Genomic DNA, 24,914 nt, shown 5'->3' with positions numbered 1-24,914 from the left:
AATGTCACAAGTGTTGCAAAACATTTTTATGCGTGAGAAAAACAATGTAAGACGCAATTTAACAGCAAAAATGAATAAAAGATATTATACAGTACAATTGACTGTAGAATTGGGTCCTAAAGCCCTGTCCCAATTTTAGTGCCAAACGCTTAAGTTTAGGCCATAAACACTTGTTTACTCAATTTTTTAATGTTTTCCGTTTGTTTAAGTTCACAAAACATTTTTTATGTTTTTTATTAAATTTTGTCACACCCCTTGGCTTAAACTCAAATTTTGGGTGTATTTTGTTTTCCGTGTCCCTTCCGAAATGTCAGATAGGAACAACCCCAGTGAAAAAACTATAACCCCTGTGGTGTTTTTGTCGACTGAGCGAACGTCAAACATGATCTTAAGTGTCAAGGTTCATTTATGGACCCAATTTTTAAATTAAAGTTTAAACATGATATAGCCGTTATTTGAGCGGGAAAAATTGCTAAAGTAGTTGAAGTAACATGCTCTTTCGTGTTATTAAATAAAAACAAGATTTCATTCAACATTTTAGGACCCTATTCAAATGCATACTGATGGCAACTTTCTCCGTCCGTGAGAAGCGAGAGAAGAGAGGAGAAAACTGCCAAAAATAGTAAACAACACATGCATGGTGTGGAAAATGCTTATAATTTTGGTCAAAAAACATGTTTTCACTACCAAATGAAATAAATTGTGATTTCGAGTTTTTATGAAGTTGTTGATGAATTCATATCGACAATAATACCTTTGTATGAAACGTGTGCAAGTAATACTACCTACATAATTTTGTTGGTGGAGGTATACATGAAACATGATGATTCATTTTTGGCCGACGCACATAACATTGTGTTCCGCCTTGTTGGGTGGCTCGAAAGGGTGCTTTAGCGGGTGGCTCGAGTGGGTGGCAACATTATGTTTACGTGCTCAATGAACCTTCACCTTAATGTTTGGAATGATACTAAAAAAAATCAAAAATCTACAACCATATTTTTTACAATTTTTCATCGATATATTTTGAACCATGGCTTTTTGGAAAAGTCACTATAAATGAAACCCCTGTAGAAAAAAACTAAACTAAACTCTAAACACTAAAATTTTAGATTCATTTATGTTTGCTAATAATGTGAATCCAGGCAGGCAGGCATTATTTCTTTAAAATATTCACAGAAAATATCATTCGTTTCGTCTCACAGCACTTATCGGTAGAAGAGTGCAACTTTTCGCTGGACCCATCGGATGAGGTCCCACTGCTATTACCTCATCTCAGTTACTTCAACGTCAAACGGGTATCGATGCCAATGACGGTGGACAGCTTTCCGATAATCGGCAACGAAGACCAGCCGCCCGTCGTCATTGTGGACAAGCTTCGAACGCATCTGTGGCGAAGCGACAACTTCAACCACGTGTTCAGCTCGCGTCGTGACTGATGATTTGGCAGCACTGGATGGCTACTACTACTACAGATACTGTTATCTCACGCACAAAACGTAAACATTGTTCATTCTTCATTCACAACTTCATTCATCTACTTTGAACGCAAACAGCTGATACGGGTGTCAAATGCGGCAACAGGGCAAAATACACCCCCGCACAGAATCACGAAAACGTAAACAAATGGCGCTTCCAGTAGTCGCGCAATAATTTCAAAGGGGACAAGTTGTCGTTCGATTTGTTGCCGGCGGAAATCCTGCAGAAGATATTCGATTATGTGCCACGAGCCGAGCAGTTGCAGAAACCGTCCATTAGCCGCCGTTGGAACCAGTTGCAGTTAAGGGAAACGTATCTGATCCTGGCCTATGGAGAGCAGGTAATCAACGAGAGGATACTTCGGCGGACGAAACGAGGATACTGTTGCTTCTCGATTGAGTTCAGCGAGCCGTTTGAGGAGTTGAAGCCTCGGTTGCAGATTTGTGCGGAGAATTTCTTCCTGCGGAAGCTGATTCTTGACGGTATCCAGTCGTACGCGCTGTTATTGTTTGCCCAAGAATACCGCCAATGGTTGCGAAGTGTGGTCCATTTTTCCGTGACGGTGTCCAACAGAGACGGATCTGGAAACGGAGAGGAACATTTGGATCTCCCACGGTTGAGGGTTTTGTCCTGGACGTGCAACGCCGAAGATGGGAACAAGACACTCCCGAAATTTGTCTTGAACGCACCGGTGCTCGAAGATGTGTATGTGGAATGCAGCGGAGAAGTGGACCAGGCGCCGTTAGTCCTGGAACACACGACTAATCTCAAATCGTTGGGAATATTCGTTCCTAAGCTGATCCCCATTCTATTCCCAAACGGATTGCTCGTCCTAGATTGCCTAAGAATCTACAATGCGGTAAGACCGTTTGCCTGGAACCTAGACCAGCTCATGCTTCCCCGGCTGACGGTTCTGGAGCTCTGTGGTTGTACGATTAGCAGCGAATCTTTAGCTACCTTGCGGAACTTCCCTCTCCTAGAAACCCTAATTATCCAAACGGAGACAACGCACCTAATCAATCTCCACCAAATAGCCAATGCCTTACCTAAACTGAAACAGCTCCGACTGTTCGACGTCAAGTGGACACACAATCCAGAGGCGCTGATTTTCCCATCTCTCCGAATCCTGGACGTAAACGACACCACGCAGAACGGAGACGGATGGCCCCTAGAAATCACCGCTCCCCATCTAATCACACTCAAAGGCACCGCCCTCAACCTCCTCGGTTTCGAACTGGCCAACCCCTCCTCGGTGAAGTGTCTCATCCTCCACGGTCTGTACCTCAACTACTTCCAACCTCGCCTGTTTGCCTCGGTCATGATCCTGCACATCGACATCACCTGCGACGGCCGGCAGCTCATGATAAACGAGTGCATCCACCAGTTTCCGATTCTCACCCGGCTGACGCTGGTCCTGCACGGGAAGCAATCGCCGGTGTCGCTCAGCGGACATCTGCTGGCCATCAGTTTCGTCAACCTGCGCTACCTGCATCTGCGCAATTTCGATTTGGACTACAACTTCCTGGTCGGAATGGGGAAGTGCCTCAAGCTGAGGGTAAGATTTGCATCATTTCTAGCGTAACATTTGAAAAGGGCCTATCTGCAAAACGTAAACATTGAGAAATTCTCAATTGAAGATTCCGTACCATATTTATAATTCCTATTTTAAACCCATTCACATTTTTACTAGTTTCATACCTGTGTTCGACACCCATTAAAGTCTGTTGCGTGGCCCATTATGTTTCTAATCTCAAATAACACAACAACTCGTAAAAATTGTTGAATTCAAACATCATCGGCAGATAGGCCCTTTTATGAATCTTCAAGCCAGTTAGGCCCTTTCAGTTAGGCCCTTTGATTGAACATGGTTTCAGTTAGGCCTTTTTATAATTTGCTAATTTTATTGATTTTTGAATTGGTTTGCATAACAAAATTTAGCGATTATGTGAAAAAACACTATATAATAGCTAAATATTGGAAATTTTCGGTTGAAGATTCAGTACCATATTGATTATTCCTATTTCAAACCCATTCGCTTTTTACTAGTTTTATACTTCTCGCGGAACATTACTAAAGGACCTATCTAACATTGAGAGGCTCTCTTTGTTTACTTTCTCTTTCATCAATAACAGAGTCATATTAATCTCTTCTGTTGCGTTTTTTGTATGAAACGCTAGTCAAGGAAATTGACTTTCGATCTATAGTGAAAAACTTCCCAAAATCTTTAGAATTCCACTGTTATAATCGAAAGAGAACGAGAGAGGAGAGAATCTCTCATTTGTACATAGGTCCTTTAGTAATGTTCCGCGAGACTTGGGGAAGATCCAAAAATGACGTCCATCGTTTTTCGGGATTTCTAGAACCCTTCTCCCCCCTCTGTCACGCTTTTTCTAATACCCAATCAATGCACAGTCACATTTTCGTACATCCCCCCATTGTAGGAGGCCCCAATTGATGGACGTCATTTTCGGATAACACCTTGTGTTCGACACTCATGATGGCCTATTACGTGGCTCACAACGATTTGATTTTGAAATAGCACAACAACTTGTAAAAATAGTTCAATTCAAACATCATCCGCAGATAGGCCCTTTTACGAATTTTCAAACCAGTTAGGCCCTTTTTGAATTTGCTAATTTTATTGATTATTGAAGTAATTTGCATAATTCTTCGACAACATTTAATGATTATGTGAGAAAACAACACAATATCATACAAGCTAAATATTGGAAACTATTCTATACAAAATCAGCAACATATTGATTATTGATATTTCAAACCCATTCACTTTTTTTTACTAGTTTTATACTTGTGTTAGACGCTCATTATGGTTTATTACGTGGCCCAGAACGTTAGAAATCTCAAATAGCATAACGACTCGTGAAAATGGTTGCATTCAAATATCATCAGCAGTTAGGCCCTTCAATGAATCTTCAAACCAGTTAGGCCCTTCGATTGGACATGGTTTCAGTTAGGCCCTTTTATTAAACATAGTTCCAGTTAGGCCCTTTTGGAATTTGTTGATTTTATTGCTTATTGAAGTGATTTTCATAGATTTTAAATAAAATAAAGCGAGAGAAAAACAATGTAATAGCTAAATGTTGAATATTCTCGGTTGAAAGTTCAGTACCTTCGTACCTTATTGATTATATCTATTTCAAACCCATTCACTTTTTTACTTGTTTTATACTTGAGGGCCTTCCTTAGCCGAGCAGTTTAAGTCCGCGGCTACAAAGCAAAGCCATTCTGAAGATATCTGAGTTCCATTCCCGGTCGGTCCCGGTTTTTTCGTAATGGAAATTTCCTTTACTTTCCTGAATATAGAGTACCTTCGTACTTGTCACACGATATACGAATGCGAAAATGGCAACTTGTCAAAGAAAGCTCTCAGTTTATAACTGTGGAAGTACTCATTGAACACAAAGCTTAGAAGCAGGCTCTGTCCCAGTGAGGACGTAATGCCAAGAAGAGTATAAGAAGAATTCTTGCAGGGCTGTTACAAAAACAAACGAATTTGTTTTTGTGAAAATCGCGACTTTTGGAACTCGATCCACAACTAGAGGCAACAAACAAAAATTAACAAATAAAAGTTATTCAAAATTTTTAATGTAATTGATTTTTTTTTTTTTCAGGATAAGAAATCAGTTTTTCAACTAACTAAATTTTGTAGTTTTGGTAGCGACTAAGTGTCGTAGATTTTCCTTGTAATTTTAACTTTCATGCACCTAATTCGGCCATGATAGTCCTTGACACTCTCATGGGAAATTAATGCGATTGGCCAAATAAGAATCAAGTTAGAAATGTGGTTGAAACTGGTTCTGGTGGCCTATATTGACCAACGTGATTTTCAATGCGAAATCACAATCAGGATTCATTGAAAAAATATTTGGCATGGTATAAAAAACTTTCCGGTATCTATTTTTATTAGAGTGTGAGAAACTATGAAGGGTGCTGTGTACCCTTGGAATTTATAGAAAAATCGAAGAAGTTTTGGAATTATGCACTTTGTATCTAAAATTAGACCATGGTTCCACAAAAGGTCAAAGTTTGATGGTCTTCTAAGAATGACTTCGAAATTATACGTTAGCCATGGCTCATGCACTGTACGCTGAGGTAATTCTTGTTCTGGTGAAAGTTGATATAAATGCAAAAAAGGCATCTCTTAGGATATCTATTTGAGATTTTGACTATAATCAAACAAAAATCTGCCCAAGAATACATAAAAGACCTCACCGTTAAATCATCAAGAATCTCTTAAGAAAATGTGTGAGAAAGTCTTGAAGAATTTTCTGTAAATTTGCAGAAATCTATACTTAAAGTCCGTGCCTCATAAGTATCTTCAGAAATCCATCAAATGTGAATTCTTAATGAATCTGTCTACATTTCTCAAGACTTACTAAAAACCTTCTCAGCTCAACTTCTTACCAACCACCAGGAATTTGCTTAGAATTTAAAGAACATAAACCAATCATCTAATATAAGATCCTAAGAAACGTATTGGCAATCCATTAATTACACTGCCAGTAATTTTTCAAAGAACTTTCAAGTAACTTTCAACTATCGCCTCGATTCCCATGAGGATCCAGCAAAAATCTCAAGAAGAAGAATTTGTCACCAGAAAATTTCTCGTAGAATCTTGATACAGATTGATTACAAAATCTTTTGAAGATTTCCGCCAGAGAATGCTTTAAAAATTCTTTTAAACAGTTATAAACATTTGTCCATGAAGGTCCTCTACATATTTATTACACATAAATTTCAATGTTTAGTAAAACATCATCTAGTTATTCATTAATAATTTGTTCAGGAGCTTCTGAAGTTACTGAGGATTTCTCTAAGAAAAAGCACAAGAAATTCTAGGAGTCTCACCGAAATTCTCATTAAGCAAGGACTTTTTTGTAAGTGTTCGTAGTTCAATTTAAACACGAAACGACGCAGAAGAGTTGTGTGAAGTGGAATAGGACAGCAGGTAATCAGGATCTTCCTCCAAGGCCGCTCTCAACAAACCTAACACCATATTTTGGATTCGTAAAACCCCACTGTTTTGGAATGAACTACGGTTCCGGACGCCTTTCCAAAAATTCTTTAGAGAGTTCACTGACAGGTTTTCCAACTTTACCTTCCTATGGATCATTGAAGGTAGTTTTTGCAAGTGCTCACCGCATCAGAACAAAGGCGCCACTGTATATGGGATTTAACATTGTGACAGCATTGCTGTTCTGTCAAACACACAAGACTACGGTGGCGCTATCTATGCTTTTCATAGCGGCCGTTTTGGTCATTTTAATAATCCATTGTTTCTCTTCAGAGATTCGTTTAACAAATCTTTCAAAATATCTCTCGGAAATTCTCAAGGATTGCTTGTAATATTTACAGCAATAATATAAAAAAAATTGCTAAGAATTGCTTCTACAAGATTTTCATAAACAGTTTAACAAGCTTCAATTGATATCATGGTTTTAGCGATATCTCAGAGAAGTTCTCCGCAGATTTATCTACATTTTTTCACAGAAAATTATCTAAATGTTTCTTTAGATTTATCTAAAAATAAATTTGATATTGCTTCCAGCTTATAAAGCCTTCCTAAGATTTTTTTTTTCAAAAATTCAAACGGATTTATTATGCGTGGCGCCAAAAATTCTCGCACCGACTATCTTAAAAAACGTTTGTACATCGCCGCAGGTACTTCAAATCGTTTTGGTGTCTTCTGCGCGATCATGCCTTGGACAATCAGGAATAATCGCGCAGATTACACCAAAACGATTAGAAGTACCTGCGGCGATCTACACGCATTTAGAGAAGTTTTCAAATAATCGCGCAATGCACAGTATAAAATTTCTAGTGGATTGCGTTCAACCGTTCTTTCATAAACTTTTCCGCGAGAATACTTAAATATTTCCTGAGCAATTTGTTTCTTTTGTTTATTGTTTCCCCTGGGATGACGTTCAACAGATTTACTTAACAGTTTTACAATTCATTCTTGAATCAGGTCAGGTATTGTTTATGTTCTAAAAACACTTATTTACTTTACTTTTGCTGGCTCTACGTCCTTCAAGTCATGACCTGCGCCACAATGTTACGCCAACTAACTCGGTCCGTGGCTGCTAACCTCCAATTTCTCGATCGCCCCACACTTACAAGATCCTGCTCCACTTGGTCAAACCACCTAGCTCGTTGCGCTACCCTTCGTCTTGTATCGGCCGGATTTGAGGTGAAAACCATTTTTGCGGGATTGTTGCCCGGCATTCTCACAACGTGTCCCGCCTATCGTACCCTTCCAGCTTTGGCGACTTTCACCGTAGAGTTGCGCAAGCTCGTGGTTCATTCTTCTCCTCCATACACCGTTCTCACATACTCCGCCGAAAATCGTCCTAAGCACACGTCGTTCAAAAACTCCAAGCGCTTGCAGGTCCTCTTCGAGCATTGTCCACGTCTCATGCCCGTAGAGGACTACCGGTCTTATCAGCGTCTTGTACATGGTACACTTAGTACGGAAGTGAAGTTTACCAGACCGCAAGGTCTTGTGGAGTCCGTAGTAAGCACGACTTCCGGCAATGATACGTCTTCCAATTTCTCTGCTGCAGTTGTTATCCGACGTTATCATTGATCCGAGGTAGACAAATTCGTCCACCACCTCGAACTCATCCCCGTCGATCGTCACGCGTCTGCCTATGCGAGCTCTATCGCGCTCGGTTCCTCCAGCCAGCAGATATTTCGTCTTCGACGTATTTACCTTCAATCCAACCCGATCTGCTACACGTTCCAGCCTGGTATACTGTTCAGAAACCACCTGGAACGTTCTTCCGACAATGTCCACGTCGTCAGCGAAACAAATGAACTGGCTGGATTTATTGAAGATCGTGCCCCGCATGTTGAAGCCCGCCCGTTTTATAACACCTTCTAGCGCAATATTGAACAGGAGGCAGGAAAGACCATCGCCTAGTCCTTTGCGTGTTTCAAACGGGTCCGATAATGCACCCGATATCTTCACACAACACTGTACACTATCCATCGTTGCTTTGATCAGTCTAGTCAGTTTTCCGGGAAAACCATTCTCGTCCATAATCTTCCATAGCTCTTCGCGGTCGATAGTATCATAGGCCGCTTTGAAATCGATGAATAGGTGGTGCGTAAGGACTTAATATTCGCGACACTTTTGGAGAATCTGCCGCAACATAAAGATTTGGTTTGTCGTCGATAGCTCGTCCATAAAACTGGCTTGATAACTTCCCACAAATCTGCTTGCCAGTGGCGATAGACGGCGCAAGATGATCTGGGAAAGAACTTTATAGGCTGCGTTAGGAATGGTGATCGCTCGATAGTTCTCACATTCTAACTTGTCACCTTTTTTATATATTGGGTATATTATTCCTTCCTTCCACTCCCCCGGTAGCTGTTCTGTATCCGAGATCCTGGCTATCAATCGGTGCAGACAAGTGGCCAACCTGTCCGGGCCCATTTTAATAAGTTCCACTGAAATACCATCCTTTCCAGCTGCTTTGTTGTTCTTGAGCTGTTTGATAGCATCCTTAACTTCACCTATTGTGGGAGTTGGCACGTCTCCCTCATCCTCCGTACTGATGAAGCAATTTCCTCCTGCTGTCTAGATCTTTGCGTTGGTAATGGCTGCTTTGAGACTACTCCAGCAGTCCTCAAGAGGGGCTTCGGTGAGCTCTCCCTCTTCCGGCAACGCTGCTTCAAGGCTTTGTGCGTAACAGTTGCGACTTCGGGTAGCTTGAGTCGTTCCAGATTGTACCGTGGCGGGCGTCGGTACCGAATGTTGTTCACAACGGAGAGTCGTTGGCGCACTTTAACCGCCACTGGCTAGTGCACTAGCCACTATAGTGGTCCGAATCGATGTTTGCGCCGCGGTAGGTTCTGACGTCGATAATGTCCGAGAATTGTCTTCCATCAATCAAAACGTGGTCGATTTGCGATTTAGTCTGTTGGGGTGATCTCTATTTTATACCTGCAGGTACGCAAAGTACCAATGGTACGCATTGTCCAGTCATTTACCATCCTAAAAATACTTATTTTTTCCGAATATTTTTTCAGAAATAATATCTAGAAATTTGTCCACTCTCCATATTTGATTGAAAAAAGGAACACCTCAATATTTCTTCACAAATTACTCTAATAATCACTTCATATCCAAATTAGATTTATATCAGTGTTATAGAATCACTGATTTTTGTTGTCGGAAAATTCAGTAATTCAACGTAGAACTTTTGATTTTTTTTTATAAAATTCTTGACGAAGTATCTCATAGATAAAATTAGGTTGTTTTTGTAGGATTTACTACAAACATCTTCGTTCTTGTGTATTCGTCTTTAACAAAGGACAATTATTTACGTTAAAAAGGATGGTATTTTCGCTGAAGATATTTATATATAACATCTTATGAAATGTTTTGCGTGAACTCCGAAGTTTTATGATACTATGGCGAATAGTTCAATGTAAAAACAACTTTTTCCTATTTGCAGTAATATCAAACAAACCTTATGGAGGGGGTCTATTTTTAACTATTGTGGTAGAATCGTAGAAGTTTAACGTAAGTTTGTAGAAGTGTCACGTAAGTTTAACGTGTAGGAGTTTTTTCTTTATTTCGAAAACTTGTTGAGGAATTCCTGATAGACTTTCAGAAAGCATCATACGTATAAGAATCCTGCAATTTTTTAAAACTCCTATAATTTCTAAAACTAGTGATTATTTATAATATTTTCTCTAGAGTCGAATGACTACAAAACAATTGAATCCTCTGAAACCTCTCTAACGAATTAAAAAAAAAGTCTTGAGAAGCTCCATCTGAATCTTCTTATTATTCTTGAAATCTAACAGTCAAACAGTTCAAATCAAAGAAGGAATTACTTCTAAATCTACAGAATTTTGCTAAAAAGCCTCTAGTAATTCCGCTCTGGAATTTCACAAGAATTCAATTGAGCATATGGATTCTGCTAATAATTGATAAAACTATTTGTTAAGTTATGTTTTAAAGAAGATCCTTAACAATGTCGTCATGAATCCCTAATAAATCCCTTTCCTAGTTATTTTGTAAAAAGTTTCTCTACAGTTTCATTGAAAGCTATACTAATTTCGGAAGTAAAATACCTGGGGACCCTGCCATATTTTATCTGCGAAAGTATGAGACATTCCAATAATATTTTTATAGACAGATAATGATTTGGGGAATTAATGTAGAATTTAATGAAACGAAAAAAACAAAAGAGAACTTGTGGACCAATTTGTTGGTCTTTGAACATTTTTCTCTTCATTTTTTTTAACTTTATGAAGGAATTTGATAGAATCAATGAATTGTAGCGATTCGTGGGTAAATTTTTAACTTTCAGTTAATTCGGAATCAACGTGTGGGCAGAAAGCAGAGGAAATGTTTTCCTCCAGGAGGAATTCACGTTGAAAGTATGAATAAATCTCACAATATTATTTGACTAATTTACAAGAGATTTGTACCAAAAGCTTTGAAGACACTCTTCGATATTCCTTGAGGAATTTGAATAAACCAATTCGTTGTACATAGTCATCGCCACCATTCAATTGACACCCAGTATATTGCCGTAAGACGTAGTTAACGTCAAAATTTGCTGCACCTCAATGGCAAACTGTAACCGGAACCTTACAGCCAAAGGGTGCTCATTTTGCACCGTTTTCCCCTAATTATTTAAACTTAGGCTTACACAATTTTTCAAGTTTTCAATATTTGTACGGCCTTATTGAGATGAATATATGTGTTAGCTTATTTTCTTAACCGGTTTGCGTCAAACGCAGAGCCATGGCGTGGCCTCATGACTTCCTGGGCGAACTGCAATTTAAGCACCTCTTATTCATACCATATATTTTTCGCATGTAGCATCCACCCTAGCTACACCACTGACTGTCTGGTACAGCAGTGGAGATCGTATCAATAAACGAATTAGTTTATCTTCTGACTGCACACCCGAACAGACGCGCGTTTCATTACGTATCCGATACCGTATCACAGTCTCGGTCGTAAATAGTTAATTAACCGTTTAGAACCCAATATCCCACAAGATATTACAGTGGCGACGAGGTGGAGATTTGTTTTCGCGTCCCGGGAAGTGCAAATCAGTGCGAGTTTTCCGGTTTGCCAGTGATTTTTTGGCGATTTTTCCCTGGGAGAAAAAGTTTGTTTGCTGCGAGCCAGTCATCCCGTTGGGCTGTTTTGCTGCCGACGGAGGGAAAAAACAACAGTTTGCGCTGCGCAGTACCTACACTGCAGTTGGAGTTGGTTTGGTTTCCACTTTACACAGGTTTGCTGCAAAAACCGTAAGTTTTTCATCTCGAAAAAAGTGGAAATAAATAGAGAAAACTTGTTTTAATTTGCATGCCGTTTGTGTGTTTAAAGTGAGTTTATGAGCCATTTTCTTCTGCCTAGCAAGCAAAGAATTTGTGTTTCATTTTGTTTTCCCGTACTGTGACCCGGCTTTGTGTGTGCATAATAAAAATTAAATCAATCACAGCCGAAGTGTTTGTCACGTACGAGGAGTTTGTTTCGCCAACATTGTAGTGTGTTGCGCCAAAGTTTGTTTGCAACAAAGTTTGTATCGCGAGAATTTGGTTTGTAGCGAGAGATTGTTGCACTTGTTTATGCTCATGTTTAATAGCAACCGAAGTTTATGCTAGTGTTGAGCAACAAAATTGTTGGGTTTGTTTGTGTGTTTCACGTTTCGTTGATAAAGTTTGTCGTTGCATGTTGCATACGATCGTTTCGAAACAGTTGAAAAGTGTTTAGTTTGACATAGTAGCAGTTTATGTTTTGCACTGTGGGACAAATTGTTCCAAAATTGGACAAAAAAAAGTTTTGCAAAAAAGTTTTTAAATTTTTGCGTTTGTTTAGTCAACTGTTTGTTGTGATCAAGTTTATTCGATTGTTACAGTGAAAGAAATTTGTAGTTGAATTTCGTGTAATAGTTTGTCGAATCGTTTTCAGTTTTTCGTCGTTTTTCATCGCTGTCAGTATGCCGTTGGTGAATCATATCGAGCCGTATGTACCCGGCACGATTCCGTTTAGCCAGTACTTGGAGCAGATGGAATGGGTGTTCATCGACAACAAGATGGCGGATGCGAATGAGCAGAAAGCATCGTTTCTGGCGGCATGCGGAAAGGAAGTGTACAGCGAATTAAAGCTTCTGTTTCCTGGAAAGGACTTGAAGACGGTGTCGTTCAAGGAAATCACCGATTCGTTGAAGAAGCGATACGACAAGACTGAAAGCGACATGATCCAACGTTTTAAGTTTTATCAACGAGTTCAAGGCCCTACTGAAAGTGCGGAAGATTTCATTTTAGCTGTGAAGCTGCAAGCGGAGTTGTGTGAGTTTGGCGAGTTTAAGGACATCGCAATCCGTGACAAGCTTGTGTGTGGCATTCGCGATCCGGATGTGCAACAGCGTTTGTTTGATGAGGAAGCTTTGACACTTGCGAAAGCGGAGAAGATCATCATCAACAGGGAGCTAGCTGGAGCGAACCGAAAGCTAGTTTCTCGTGAATCCGGTCGAGTGAGTGTTTTGAACAGGCTTGGTAAGAGGCAAGAGCCAACAGTTTCACGTGCGAGATCCCGTGGTAGGAGTCGTGGACCAAGTAATCGGTACAGGAGCCGTAGCCGATCAGTTTCGTTTGACCGTAGAAATCGTTCTTCATCACGATCACGGAAGTTTCGCTGCAATTTCTGTGGCAGAGATGGTCACACGCGTCGTTTCTGCTACGACTTGAAGAGCAAGGAGAAGAAATCTGTGAAGTTTGTTGATTCTCCAGCAGCAAAGCCGAAGATGACGGAGTATCAGAAGAGTTTGCGTCGTCGGTTGAACAGATCTGTCTCGGATGACGAGGATATGGAGTGTTTGTTGATCTCTTCCATCGGGAAAATCAACGAACCGTGTTTCCGATCCGTTTTGATCGAGGGTATCCGTGTCGAAATGGAGATAGACTGTGGAGCTGCAGTTTCTGTCGTCAGCAAGGAGACGTACGAGGGAGAATTCAGCGATATACCATTGCAGAAGTGTATGAAGAAGTTAGCGGTGATCAACGGAAGTCGTTTAGTGGTTGAAGGACAGATTCCAGTGCAGGTTGAGTTGAACGGAAGACGGAAATCCGTTAAACTTGTTGTTTTGCGCTGCGGAAGTTCATTTACACCGTTGCTTGGACGTGATTGGCTGGATATCTTTTTCCCTGAATGGAGGAATGCGTTTGGCAGTGGTGCAAACCTGAACCAGCTGTCGTTGCCGACTTCAGAGGAACGTGTCGTGAATGATATTCAAAGTAAGTTTGCCAATGTTTTTGATAAGTCTTTGTTTACTCCGATAAAAGGTTTTGAGGCAGATCTAGTGTTGAAAAAAGGAGCAGCACCGGTTTTCAAGCGTGCGTATGACGTTCCATTGCGTTTAAAGGACAAAGTTTTTGAACATTTGGAAAGTTTGGAAAAAGATGGCGTCATAACACCGATAGATGCAAGTGAGTGGGCATCGCCGGTGATCGTTGTAGTGAAGAAAGACGGCGGAATTAGGATGGTGATCGACTGCAAGGTTTCGATCAACAAGGTGATCATCCCGAATACTTATCCGTTGCCGTTAGCACAGGACATGTTTGCTTCACTAGCTGGTGCTAAAGTGTTTTGTTCCTTAGATCTGACCGGAGCATATACACAGTTGTTGTTGTCTAAAAAGTCAAGGAAAATCATGACAATTAATACGATCAAAGGTTTGTTTTCGTATAATCGTTTGCCACAAGGTGCTTCTTCAAGTGCTGCTATTTTTCAACGTGTAATGGATCAAGTTTTGAAAGGCATTGATGGTGTTTATTGCTACTTAGACGATGTTTTAATAGCGGGTGAGGATTATGAGGACTGTTTGAGAAAGCTTTATTTGGTTTTGGAGCGACTTTCTAATGCCAACATTAAAGTTAGTTTGCAAAAATGCAAGTGGTTTGTGACAAGTTTGCCATTTCTGGGTCATGTGTTGACTGATAAAGGTTTGTTGCCGTGTCCAGAGAAGGTCGAGACGATTCGTAGACCCGAGGTTCCGAACAACGTCACCGAGCTTAAGGCATTTTTGGGTTTGATAAATTACTACGGTAAGTTTATCCCTAATTTATCCTCACGTTTAAGCTGTTTGTATCGTTTACTCAAAAAAGACGTTAAGTTTGTCTGGACCGATGAGTGTCGTCGTGTGTTTGATCAAAGTAAGCAATCGTTGTTGTCTTCAAAACTTTTAGTGTTTTTCGATCCAAAAAAGCCTGTCGTTGTTGTGACAGATGCTAGCAGTTATGGGTTAGGTGGCGTGATAGCTCATGAAATCAATGGAGAAGAGAGGCCCATTAGTTTTACCTCCTTCAGTTTAACTAAAGCACAAAAATCCTACCCAATTTTACACTTGGAAGCGTTGGCCGTTGTAAGCACTATCAAAAAGTTTCATAAGTTTTTGTTTGGACAGAAGTTTACTGTGTATACCGACCATAAGCCGTTGATAGGCATATTTGGCAAAGAAGGTAAAAATTCGTTGTTTGTGACGCGTCTGCAGAGATATGTAATGGAACTGAACATCTACGATTTCGACATTGTTTACAGACCGTCATCAAAAATGGGCAATGCAGATTTTTGCTCAAGGTTTCCTTTACCAGTTGAAGTGCCAGTTTCGTTGCAACTGGAGTTTATCAAAAGTTTGAATGTTTACGATGAGTTTCCTTTGGACCATGTTTTAATTGCAAAAGAGTCAGAACAAGACGAGTTTATCCAAAGAGTTGTTTCATACATGAGGCATGGTTGGCCAAAAAAATTGGAACGTTGTTTGTTGGACGTTTATGCACAACATCAAGATCTCGAACTGGTCGATGGTTGTTTATTGTACCAGGATCGTGTGTTTATTCCTGCTAGTTTGCAAAAGCAGTTGATGAAGTTGTTGCATCGGAATCACTCAGGAATTACCAAAATCAAGCAGATGGCAAGAAGGACAGTTTACTGGTATGGTATGAACAGTGACATTGAAAGTTTCGTCAAATCATGTAGTGTGTGTTGCCAGATGAATGCAGTTGCAAAGCCAGTTTCAAGTTCCAGTTGGATTCCTACAACAAAACCGTTTACACGTATTCATGCAGACTTCTTCTACTTCGACAAGAAGGTTTTCCTGGTCATTGTGGACAGTTTTTCAAAATGGATTGAAGTTGAGTATATGAAGTTTGGAACAGATGCCAGGAAAGTCATTTCAAAGTTTATGAGCGTTTTCGCTAGGTTTGGGTTACCTGACGTAGTTGTTACCGATGGCGGACCACCGTTTAGCTCGAAAGAGTTTATCGTTTTCTTCGAGAAACATGGAATGAAGGTGATGAAGAGTCCACCGTACAACCCATCGAGCAACGGTCAAGCGGAGCACATGGTCAGAGTAGTGAAGGAAGGTTTAAAAAAGTTTCTGTTGGATCCGGATATGGTTGGTTTGAGTACTGAAGACATGGTTTCGTACTTCTTGTTTGGTTACCGGAATACTTGTTTGGAAGATGGACATTCGTTTCCGTCCGAAAGATTGTTTAGTTTTAAGCCTAAGACGCTGTTGGATTTAATCCATCCAAAGAATAGTTTTAAACATCATTCGACGAAGCCCAAGGAAGTGGATAAACGTGTTGTATAATATAGTCCTAGTCGTAAGAAACATGACTGGATCGACAAGCTGCGTCCTGGAGATACTGTTTATTATAAAAATTTCAGACCTACGGATATTAGACGATGGTTAGAAGCCAAATTTCTCAGACGTATCTCATCAAATGTTTTTCAGGTTTCCGTTGGAGGGAGAGTCTACTCTGCTCACCGAAATCAGCTAAAGCTGGGTGGCACCCCAAAGCGCCCAGGTTTGTTCTTGGGGAGGAGCGAGAGGAACCAACGCAGAAAACGAAGTAGAGAGGACGATGACGATGACGATAGGTTTAGCGACGACGACGAAGAGGACTTTTACGGGTTTCCTTCGGATTCATTCATCTACAGTGACGGGGGCGGTCGCAACGGTGTTTCAAGCCGTAGTCCTGAGGCGGAGGTTGGTGTTCCGCGCCGTCGAAGTGCGTCACACGTGGAGGAGGATCTACGAAGATCGTTGAGTTTGCCGGTTGAGCAGGTCGAGCCGCAGGCTGGTCCGTCGCATCGAGCTGTGTGCCAGTCGTCACCATCGAAGAATCGACAAGAGTGTGTCAGACGTTCTAAGCGACCTAAGCGTCTGAAGAAAGATGTCGAATATGTATATTATTGAGCAGTTGTGTTTGTTTAAATGCCATGGAGGCGTTCAAAAGTGGACTAGTTTACCGGCAGTCATGTTTTGCCGAGTTCAGAAGTTTTCGGTAGTTTAGTTTTACCGTTTGTTTTAAAAAGTAGACGGCAGTGAAGTTTAGCCGTAGTTTTGTTGAAGTTTACGGCAGTCGAGTTTTGCCGAAAGTCAGAAGAGCGGCAGTCAGGTTTTGCTGCAATATATTGTAAATATGTTTCAAACTAAAAGGGGAGAACTGTAGCATCCACCCTAGCTACACCACTGACTGTCTGGTACAGCAGTGGAGATCGTATCAATAAACGAATCAGTTTATCTTCTGACTGCACACCCGAACAGACGCGCGTTTCATTACGTATCCGATACCGTATCACAGTCTCGGTCGTAAATAGTTAATTAACCGTTTAGAACCCAATATCCCACAAGATATTACATCGCATTGCACAAGTTTAGGTGAAATATTAAAAAAAAAAATTCAAGGATCCTTTCTGAAAGTCAACGACGACTTCTGTCAGATTTTTCCATCGAAATTCTGAAGAAGGGTCATGATAAAGCTCAAGTAATACTTAAAAATTAGTATACAATGAATTATTCGAATTGTATGACTTCTTCAAGAAGGCACACAAAAATTTTAAAATCTTTTCTCAAGAAGAACTGTCTGCCAATAAAATTAATATCTTATGGAAAGAGATGAAATCAAGAAAACTATTAGATTTATTGCTCAAAATCTCCTTTAAAATTTCAGCGAACTGCATACAGAATTATCTCGTTGGTAGACATCGCTGATCCATTTATCCTGCTTCAAAGCATAATATGCTTATGAGCGCTTTCTTAGCTATAAAATGAGAGCTTCCTTTGCCAATATTTTTTAATACATTTGTCCACTATTTCAAAAGTTCAGTCAATTTCTTTAATGCTCTTTATTAATCATATTTCGTTGACCTAAAAATCGCGAGGCAACTGCAAAATATGATTAATAAATGTTTGTACCAATAATATTCAAAAACTTTTTGAATTTTTTCGCTACCTATGAATCATATTACAATTTCAAAAATATTTGTCAAAGTAGCGTAAAGAATTTGTGTAAAAAATGAGAGGAAGTTTTATTTTCATCATAAAATGGCATAATTGAAAAAACCTACTACCAGCCCGTCATTGTCAGTATGCCCAAATAAATTATTTGATTCTATAACATTCCCCAGAAAACCATTCCCCCGACACCCATTCCCCAGAATTCCATTCCCCAGAATCTCATTCCCCAGAATGTACCATTCCCCAGAATTTCACTCCCCAGAATAAACCATTTCCCAGAAAACCAATCCCCAGAATGGACCATTCCCCAGAAAATTATATACAGTCACCCCACGTAGTTGAATCACCCACAATTTATGAATCAGCTGACTTCAAAAGACAAAATTATTATCAAACTTGTCACAAAACATCACAGAATTATTTTCACTGATAAGAAACTATGTGTAAAAATAAGTCTGTGATGTTTTGTGACAAGTTTGATAATAATTTTGTCTTTTGAAATCAGCTGATTCATAAATTGTGGGTGATTCAACTGCGTGGGGTCACTGTACCTACTTTAAAGTTTTGAAATAATCTATTTAAAAAACTTGAAAATTAAACTCCATACAAAGTTGTTTACAAGTATATGAGAAGATTAGCATTGGTGCTGCTAATTATGAACACTTTACGCATAATTCAAATTTCATTTGCAAATGAACTATCACAGTAGTTTCACTTTTATTGGCACTTATAAAAACTGATAGATCAGTCTATGGGGGAACACAATATCCAATATTTATTTAAAAGAATATACAACTCATCACTACTCTGCACAAAATAGAGCTACACCCTTCTTTCGGTATAGTAGATTCCAAATGTATAATTTCACATGTATGTCCAATTTTTATCAAATGTAGTGATGTATGCAGCTTTTCATCAATGTTTTAAGAAGGTGCATCATCTCTTACTTTTTAGGGCTACACCGATTAGAATAAAGACGTTCGTAGTATCATATTATACGTTTCCGATATAATGATTACGTAAACTCGGCAGAATAAAAACTTACTATTCTGCACATTAAAATGATACGCCCTTCTTTGCGTCAAGTCTAAATTACAAATGACTTGTTTAATTTTGCACAAAATAGTGATACACCCTTCTTTCAGTCTTATCCTGTTGACGATATAGACAAAATTTTCCGTAAGGATACCAAAGGGCAAGAAGGCATTTGGCATGATTGATTAAATGATCAAGGACCATTTGGTATAATGGTCATTTGGCCAATGACCATTTGGCATGACATGAAGAACATCCTTTTTGAAAAGAAAGAGCATAAGTATGGCTGGATGGCAAATGGCTTTATACCAAATTATTTTATGCCAAGTGACCTTTTGCTATATGGGCTCTCCATCGATATATTTTGCCTATATCATTAATGAGATAATACTGAAAGAAGGGTGCATCACTATATATGCAAAAATAAACATATAGTCTGTATATTTTATGGGAATGTATTAAAAAAAGGGTGTATTATAATAATATGCAAAATACTCATGAATAGGGGGATTAGGGGCATATTGGACACATTAGGTAAATGCTTATTTTACATAGAATGTGTAGTAAAACAGTTGTTATCAGTTTCAGAATTTATTGGAGAATGATGTCTGGTCAGTAGAATGTCAATGATTATCCTAAGTCACAGTCTACTATGATTGGGAGTAGTAGCTTAGTATCTAATTATTATAATTAACAATAGAACATACTATAGAATGGAAATATGTTTCTTTGCTCTAAAATAAATTTACCGCTTCTTCTGCTTTGCTTATAAACTAATTTGAAGCTGAGAAAAAAAATATAGTAGAATTTCAGAGGACAAATGAAGCAAAGCGTAAACTTTTATACCGTCAAAACGTTCATATACAATACCGATTTCGTACAGTTTATAAAGTTTTGCTGAAATATGCATATTCCCAGAGAGTAAGGGGGTGTCCATTTCGCCCCGTGTGTTCATTATGTCCCTAACCCTCCTACCTACATATTTGTTTTGTCACATCAGACCTTAGCCTGTCACATAAGTGACTCTTCTTCCTCTTTTCTGGCGTTACGTCCCTACTGGGACAGAGCCTGCTTTTCAGCTTAGTGTTCTTATGAGCACTTCCACAGTTATTAACTGAGAGCTTACTATGTCAATGACCATTTTTGCATGCGTATATCGTGTGGCAGGTACGAAGATACTCTATGCCCTGGGAAGTCGAGAAAATTTCCAACCCGAAAAGATCCTCGACCGGTGGGATTCGAACTCACGACCCTCATCTTGGTCTTGCTGAATAGCTGCGCGTTTACCGCTACGGCAATCTGCGCCCCGCATAAGGTGACTCACGCAAAGTAATAATTAAAAAAAAAGAAAAAAAAAATGGATATTCATATAGCTTTCTGGGGAATGGTGCATTCTGGGGAATGAGATTCTGGGGAATGGTTCGTTCTGGGGAACGGAATTCTGGGGAATGGTATTTGGGGGAATGGTTTTCTGGGGAATGTTATAGAATCAATTATTTATTTATTTAACATATTTCTCTCATTTTCAGACGTTAATTCTGCAGGACGGAACGCTAACTGTCTCGTCGGACGACAGACCGGTGTACTTTTCCGACCAGCAGCACTTCTACCTGCAGAACGTGAAGATTCCGCCGGAGGTAATGTCCTTTCCGGTGTTCAACCCTCCGACCAGGATGATTCTGGCGCTCCCGGATGGCAACGTGTTCAGCACCGTCAAGTGGGACGAACAGCATATTAAGAGTGCCGAGGATTACGTTACGTTTTTGCTTGGGTGAGAGTTACTTCTCAGTGGCATATGATCAAAAGTCGTTTTCTGTATGGTTTTCAACTATTTATCAAGTGTATTTCTTTGCATTTTTCTGATGTTTAATATATACGAGTTTATGATTAACATACTGCGTTAAAAATTTATTAAGTGATTGATGACGTCAAATTTTTGCTACTTTCTGTGATTTCCGTGGATCTATCGTTCTGTCTAATTAAACAGTTTTCACAAAATTCAATTTTTAATATGACAAATTTCGAACGTAAATTTTTTCGATTCATCTGCGAATCACCTTTGAAGAGTCCAATTTTTAAAAAAAAATGTATAAATTACTTAACCGATTCCTTCATGAAATACCTAATAGAAAAATTTTCAGAAGTATTGGTTTCATCAATGATTCTTTCTCGATTATCTTTATTTATGTTTAAACTCTTAATTCAACAAATGAGATTGTTCTACATGACTAAGCTAACTCCATGTAATTTGAAACTTTTTTTTCATTAATTTCATATCAAATATTTAAAAACAAAATCTGCTACTCGATATTACTATCACTTTTACGTTTCAGTCCACAGCGTACCTCTGGCTGTACATCCGCACAATCCTCCAAATTTTGATCCTCTTCATTAATAGGCTTATGTGCACCATTATACTCCAAACAATCGATCCATAACAGTTTGGTTATATCCGGCAATGATTGAATGCAGGCGTCAGTTTCGCACATTTTGTCATCGTTGCCCAATTGTCGTTGTTCAGCCTCCCAGTTCCGATATGCCGTATAGAACCGCGTCAACAAATTCTGTGGGAAACCATCGACATACAATTCGCTAGCTCCGGGAAACGCTCGCATACATTTGAGAACCACTAATCGCAGGCCAATCCAATCCTGCACGGCAGGGATGTAAAGGACTTTATAGCACCGTATGGGGCTTTGCACGATGTCACAGTTCTGCAGCACTTGTTTCGTGATAAGATATCGCCCCTTGTGAACGATGAACGTTTCAACCGCTCGGAGCCAATGGTGACAAACGATAGATAGTATGTTCAGCTGTTCGTCGAACGATAGATACGATAGGATTTCCTGCAGCAGCTCCAATGGAAGTTGATTAATATGCATTATGTGCGTGAAATGAGGATTTTTCAATCAACTAACGTTTACAGAAACGAATGCTGAAAAGCTAGTTGGAAGTACACAGGATCGTTTCATGAAAATACACGTATCTACGATGAACTAGCTGAAAGTGTTGTCGTTTGGATGTTCATTATCAATAGGCAAAGTAGTTTAACCACTTTGCACTATATTCCTATATTCGCGTATATACATACTTCACAAGAGGGTTTCCCAACCGGTGGTACGCGGTCCCCTAGTGAGTCTTGAATGATTCTATTCAAACCATTGATGGAATTCTCGTGAAGATTACATCAAATGTTTTAATACGGTTTTCTTTTTTTCATTACATAAGTAGGGTTTCCGACAAGATATTTGGTAGATTCCTGGAAGGATTTTCAACAAAATTTTACCAGGTTTCTCAAAGCTCATAATACCTTTTAAAAACTTCAGTTGTATGTTTCGTTAGCAGATTCAAAAATTGTTTTCATGAGAAATCCTTATAGGACATCTCAAGTAATCTTTCAAATCTTGTGAAAATATTTTTATTTGCTGATGGTGGGATATTTTTGGTACAATCTTCGCAAGACAACTCCACAAGATTTTTGTTGGGGTTTGAAAAGAAACCTCTTAATAGGTTTCGTAGCGCAAGCTTAAAAAATACTCTGTTTTAATATTCTGGGTCCACTTGAGTATTCTCCAGAGAAACGTAGCAATATAAGAATAAGATGGCATATGATCTATGGTGGATTCCAGACGTGATGGCAGGCGAGATTATTTAGTAGTTTCGATAAATTCAACTTGATTGGCTTTTGAATGTTCATATTAAATTCATCCGACTCGTTGTTTTTAAAATTTAGGAGAACTATTTGTTTCTACGAACTTTGATTTCAAGAACATTCGTTTTCAGGGATGGTAGAAATTTGAAAGAGATCTCAGAAGTTTGAGAACTACTGCTTCATAGAGATACATCATTTGTCACACGAGCGTTGGTCGATGCAGTGAGGGTTTCACAAGAATATTACTGTAAGTTTTATCCTTGGAAATGTGAATGCCTCTGTCTTATTAATAAACATAATTAGGTATATGTTAGAATTTGTTCGAACAAGATGCATTGTCTCGTTCTAAGGCGTCTAATTGATCTTTTCTTTCAAAACCACCGATTACGACATCAGTTTCTGATTCTGGTCGAGTTGGAAGACTGAGTTTCTATTTTAATTAGGTAGCTGATAATAAAGATAAGTAGAACGGAGGATATTAGGAAGACATTTTGAAGATAATTTTAAATTTTGTTTCAAAAAATAAATGTGCACCCATTGGGTGTTTCAGATATTCGCCGAGCAATTCATTCCAGAATTGCTTCAGAGAATGTTCTAGTAACGTTTTTAAAGATAACTCCACGATTTCTTGAAAGAAACTTCTATTTCTACCATTTTTTTTAATCTATGTATACTTATTTTTTAGTAGTTTATCCGAGAATTCTACACGAATTTAGAAGAATGTTTCTATGCGATCTTCAACAGATTTTTATAGATTTTTTTCCTCAAGCTTCTCCAGCATTCCCTAAATAGAATGCAGGATGCATTGGAAAATATTACAGAGAATATGTGCAATAGAGTGATGCAAATTTTGAAGTTTTTGCTCCCCTAAGCTTAAACGACTTCAATTATGATGAAAAACATTCGCCCAAAGTTTGAAGAAATTTGAATGAAATTTGGCTGTGCACACGCCATTTGAAGTTTATATGAAAATTATTATCGAAAAGGCCAACTTTCTGTGTTCAGTACTCTAAGTCCTCGTCAGAATATTTTATGGAAAAGTGAACAAACTCATCTCAAGTGAAATCTTCCCGACTACAACTTTGCAAAAAATTACATTTTGATTGGATGTCTGGATATATTGTAATTATTGACTCCAAAGTCTAAATCATGCTAAGATGATCGTTTAATTACTTTCTAAGCAACAATATTTTTTGCAGTAGAACATGATAGCCTGGATTTCTTTGATCTATTCTTTCCACCAGGAGCTTCACTGTTGCCTGCCGAACAGTTGATGAAGCATATAAAATGCTAACCTACTTAATAAAGGTGAATAACCAGGAATTGAATCCTGAGAAAATTGAGAGAATATCTCACGTATCGCTCTCAGTAACTATCATAACATGCAGCACTTTTCGAAAGACTGTTTATCGTATACTGCTACAACTTTGATCAAATCAGGAGGATAGCAGTGCATGATAAAATTACATAAAATCCTTCTAAACAAGCTCCAAATCTGGGGGCACTATTGCTATCGGGAGTTCGGGGATTGTTTATTGTGCCAGTAAAGTAAAACACCTACCCCCAACGGAAAACAAGCGAGAAAAATGGATTTTATCATCGCTTTCTCTTTGGGGCTTGCTGCTCCTATTTATCAGACTTGTTACAACTTGCGATACATTTTCGATCATAGACCGCAACAGATGGGATGTTTTTATTTGCTTGCTTTGATCGTGCTTCAAAATCAAATGAGAGCAAATTCTGCTATGCCTGTGAATAACAATTTATCCTGACGTGCAATCCAAGTGTGGTTTTGGGCATAGTTGTAGCTAGATGATACAAAGTTAGAGACCTGAACAAAACATGCTGACTTTTTACAAAGTAATCTCTATACAATCTTCGAATGGCTTTTGTCTATTCCAAATTTCTTTCAAATCATTTTAAACTTTGGGAGTTTCCAATTTGACCGGGAATTGATTTCCCGGGAAACGTGAAATAAAGTTGCCCACTATGGGGGAAATCCTGGGATCCCACTATGGGGGATCAGGCGGTCATAACTCGAAATATTTTGTTTGCTAAATCATGTTTGATTATATTCTACTTATTACTAACTATTGGACAAAGCCACAAAGACAATTCCAATTCCAGGATAGCTTATTATAAGCACAAAGAAAAAACAAGCTAATCCATTCTCTGCAGACATCTACTGACTGATAACTCAACTAGCAACTGCTACTCCTTTTATTTCATCCAGGTATCTACGATTCATACATTTCCACTAAGCATGCCTCTAAACACTACCACCAACGATGCCCGTATATCCTACCTACGGGTACGACACTACAATCCCAACACTAGCAACATTATTAAGAAAAATCCAAAATTTGAAAATGCTACTTACTTCAGTTTCTGAGATATACAGTATCAAAGTCATAAATAGATGCAAAATGTACACTTTCCGGCGAAAAAAT

At 39.0% G+C, this 24,914-nt stretch overlaps 1 protein-coding gene across 2 annotated transcripts in view; it reads left to right on the top strand.

Annotated features, from left to right (window-relative positions):
- LOC5573957 overlaps positions 1–20,703 on the top strand; it is a 45,689-nt gene extending 24,986 nt beyond the window's left edge. Inside the window, exons 2-3 of one of the 2 annotated variants that reach the window (XM_001654945.2) lie at positions 1,203–3,031; positions 20,342–20,703. In XM_001654945.2, the coding sequence (XP_001654995.2) occupies positions 2,369–3,031; positions 20,342–20,587 (909 nt within the window). In that variant the 5' untranslated portion in view covers positions 1,203–2,368 and the 3' untranslated portion in view covers positions 20,588–20,703. Of the gene's footprint in view, positions 1–1,202; positions 3,032–20,341 lie in introns of those variants that run through there. The other variant, XM_021847729.1, reaches the window with a different exon arrangement.
- The last annotated feature ends 4,211 nt before the right edge of the window (positions 20,704–24,914 follow it).

Source organism: Aedes aegypti, chromosome 2, assembly GCF_002204515.2.
Source record: "Aedes aegypti strain LVP_AGWG chromosome 2, AaegL5.0 Primary Assembly, whole genome shotgun sequence".
Taxonomy (NCBI): domain Eukaryota; kingdom Metazoa; phylum Arthropoda; class Insecta; order Diptera; family Culicidae; genus Aedes; species Aedes aegypti.
The sequence above is the reverse complement of the archived record's forward strand: the minus strand, read 5'-3'. Positions and strand labels throughout refer to the sequence as shown.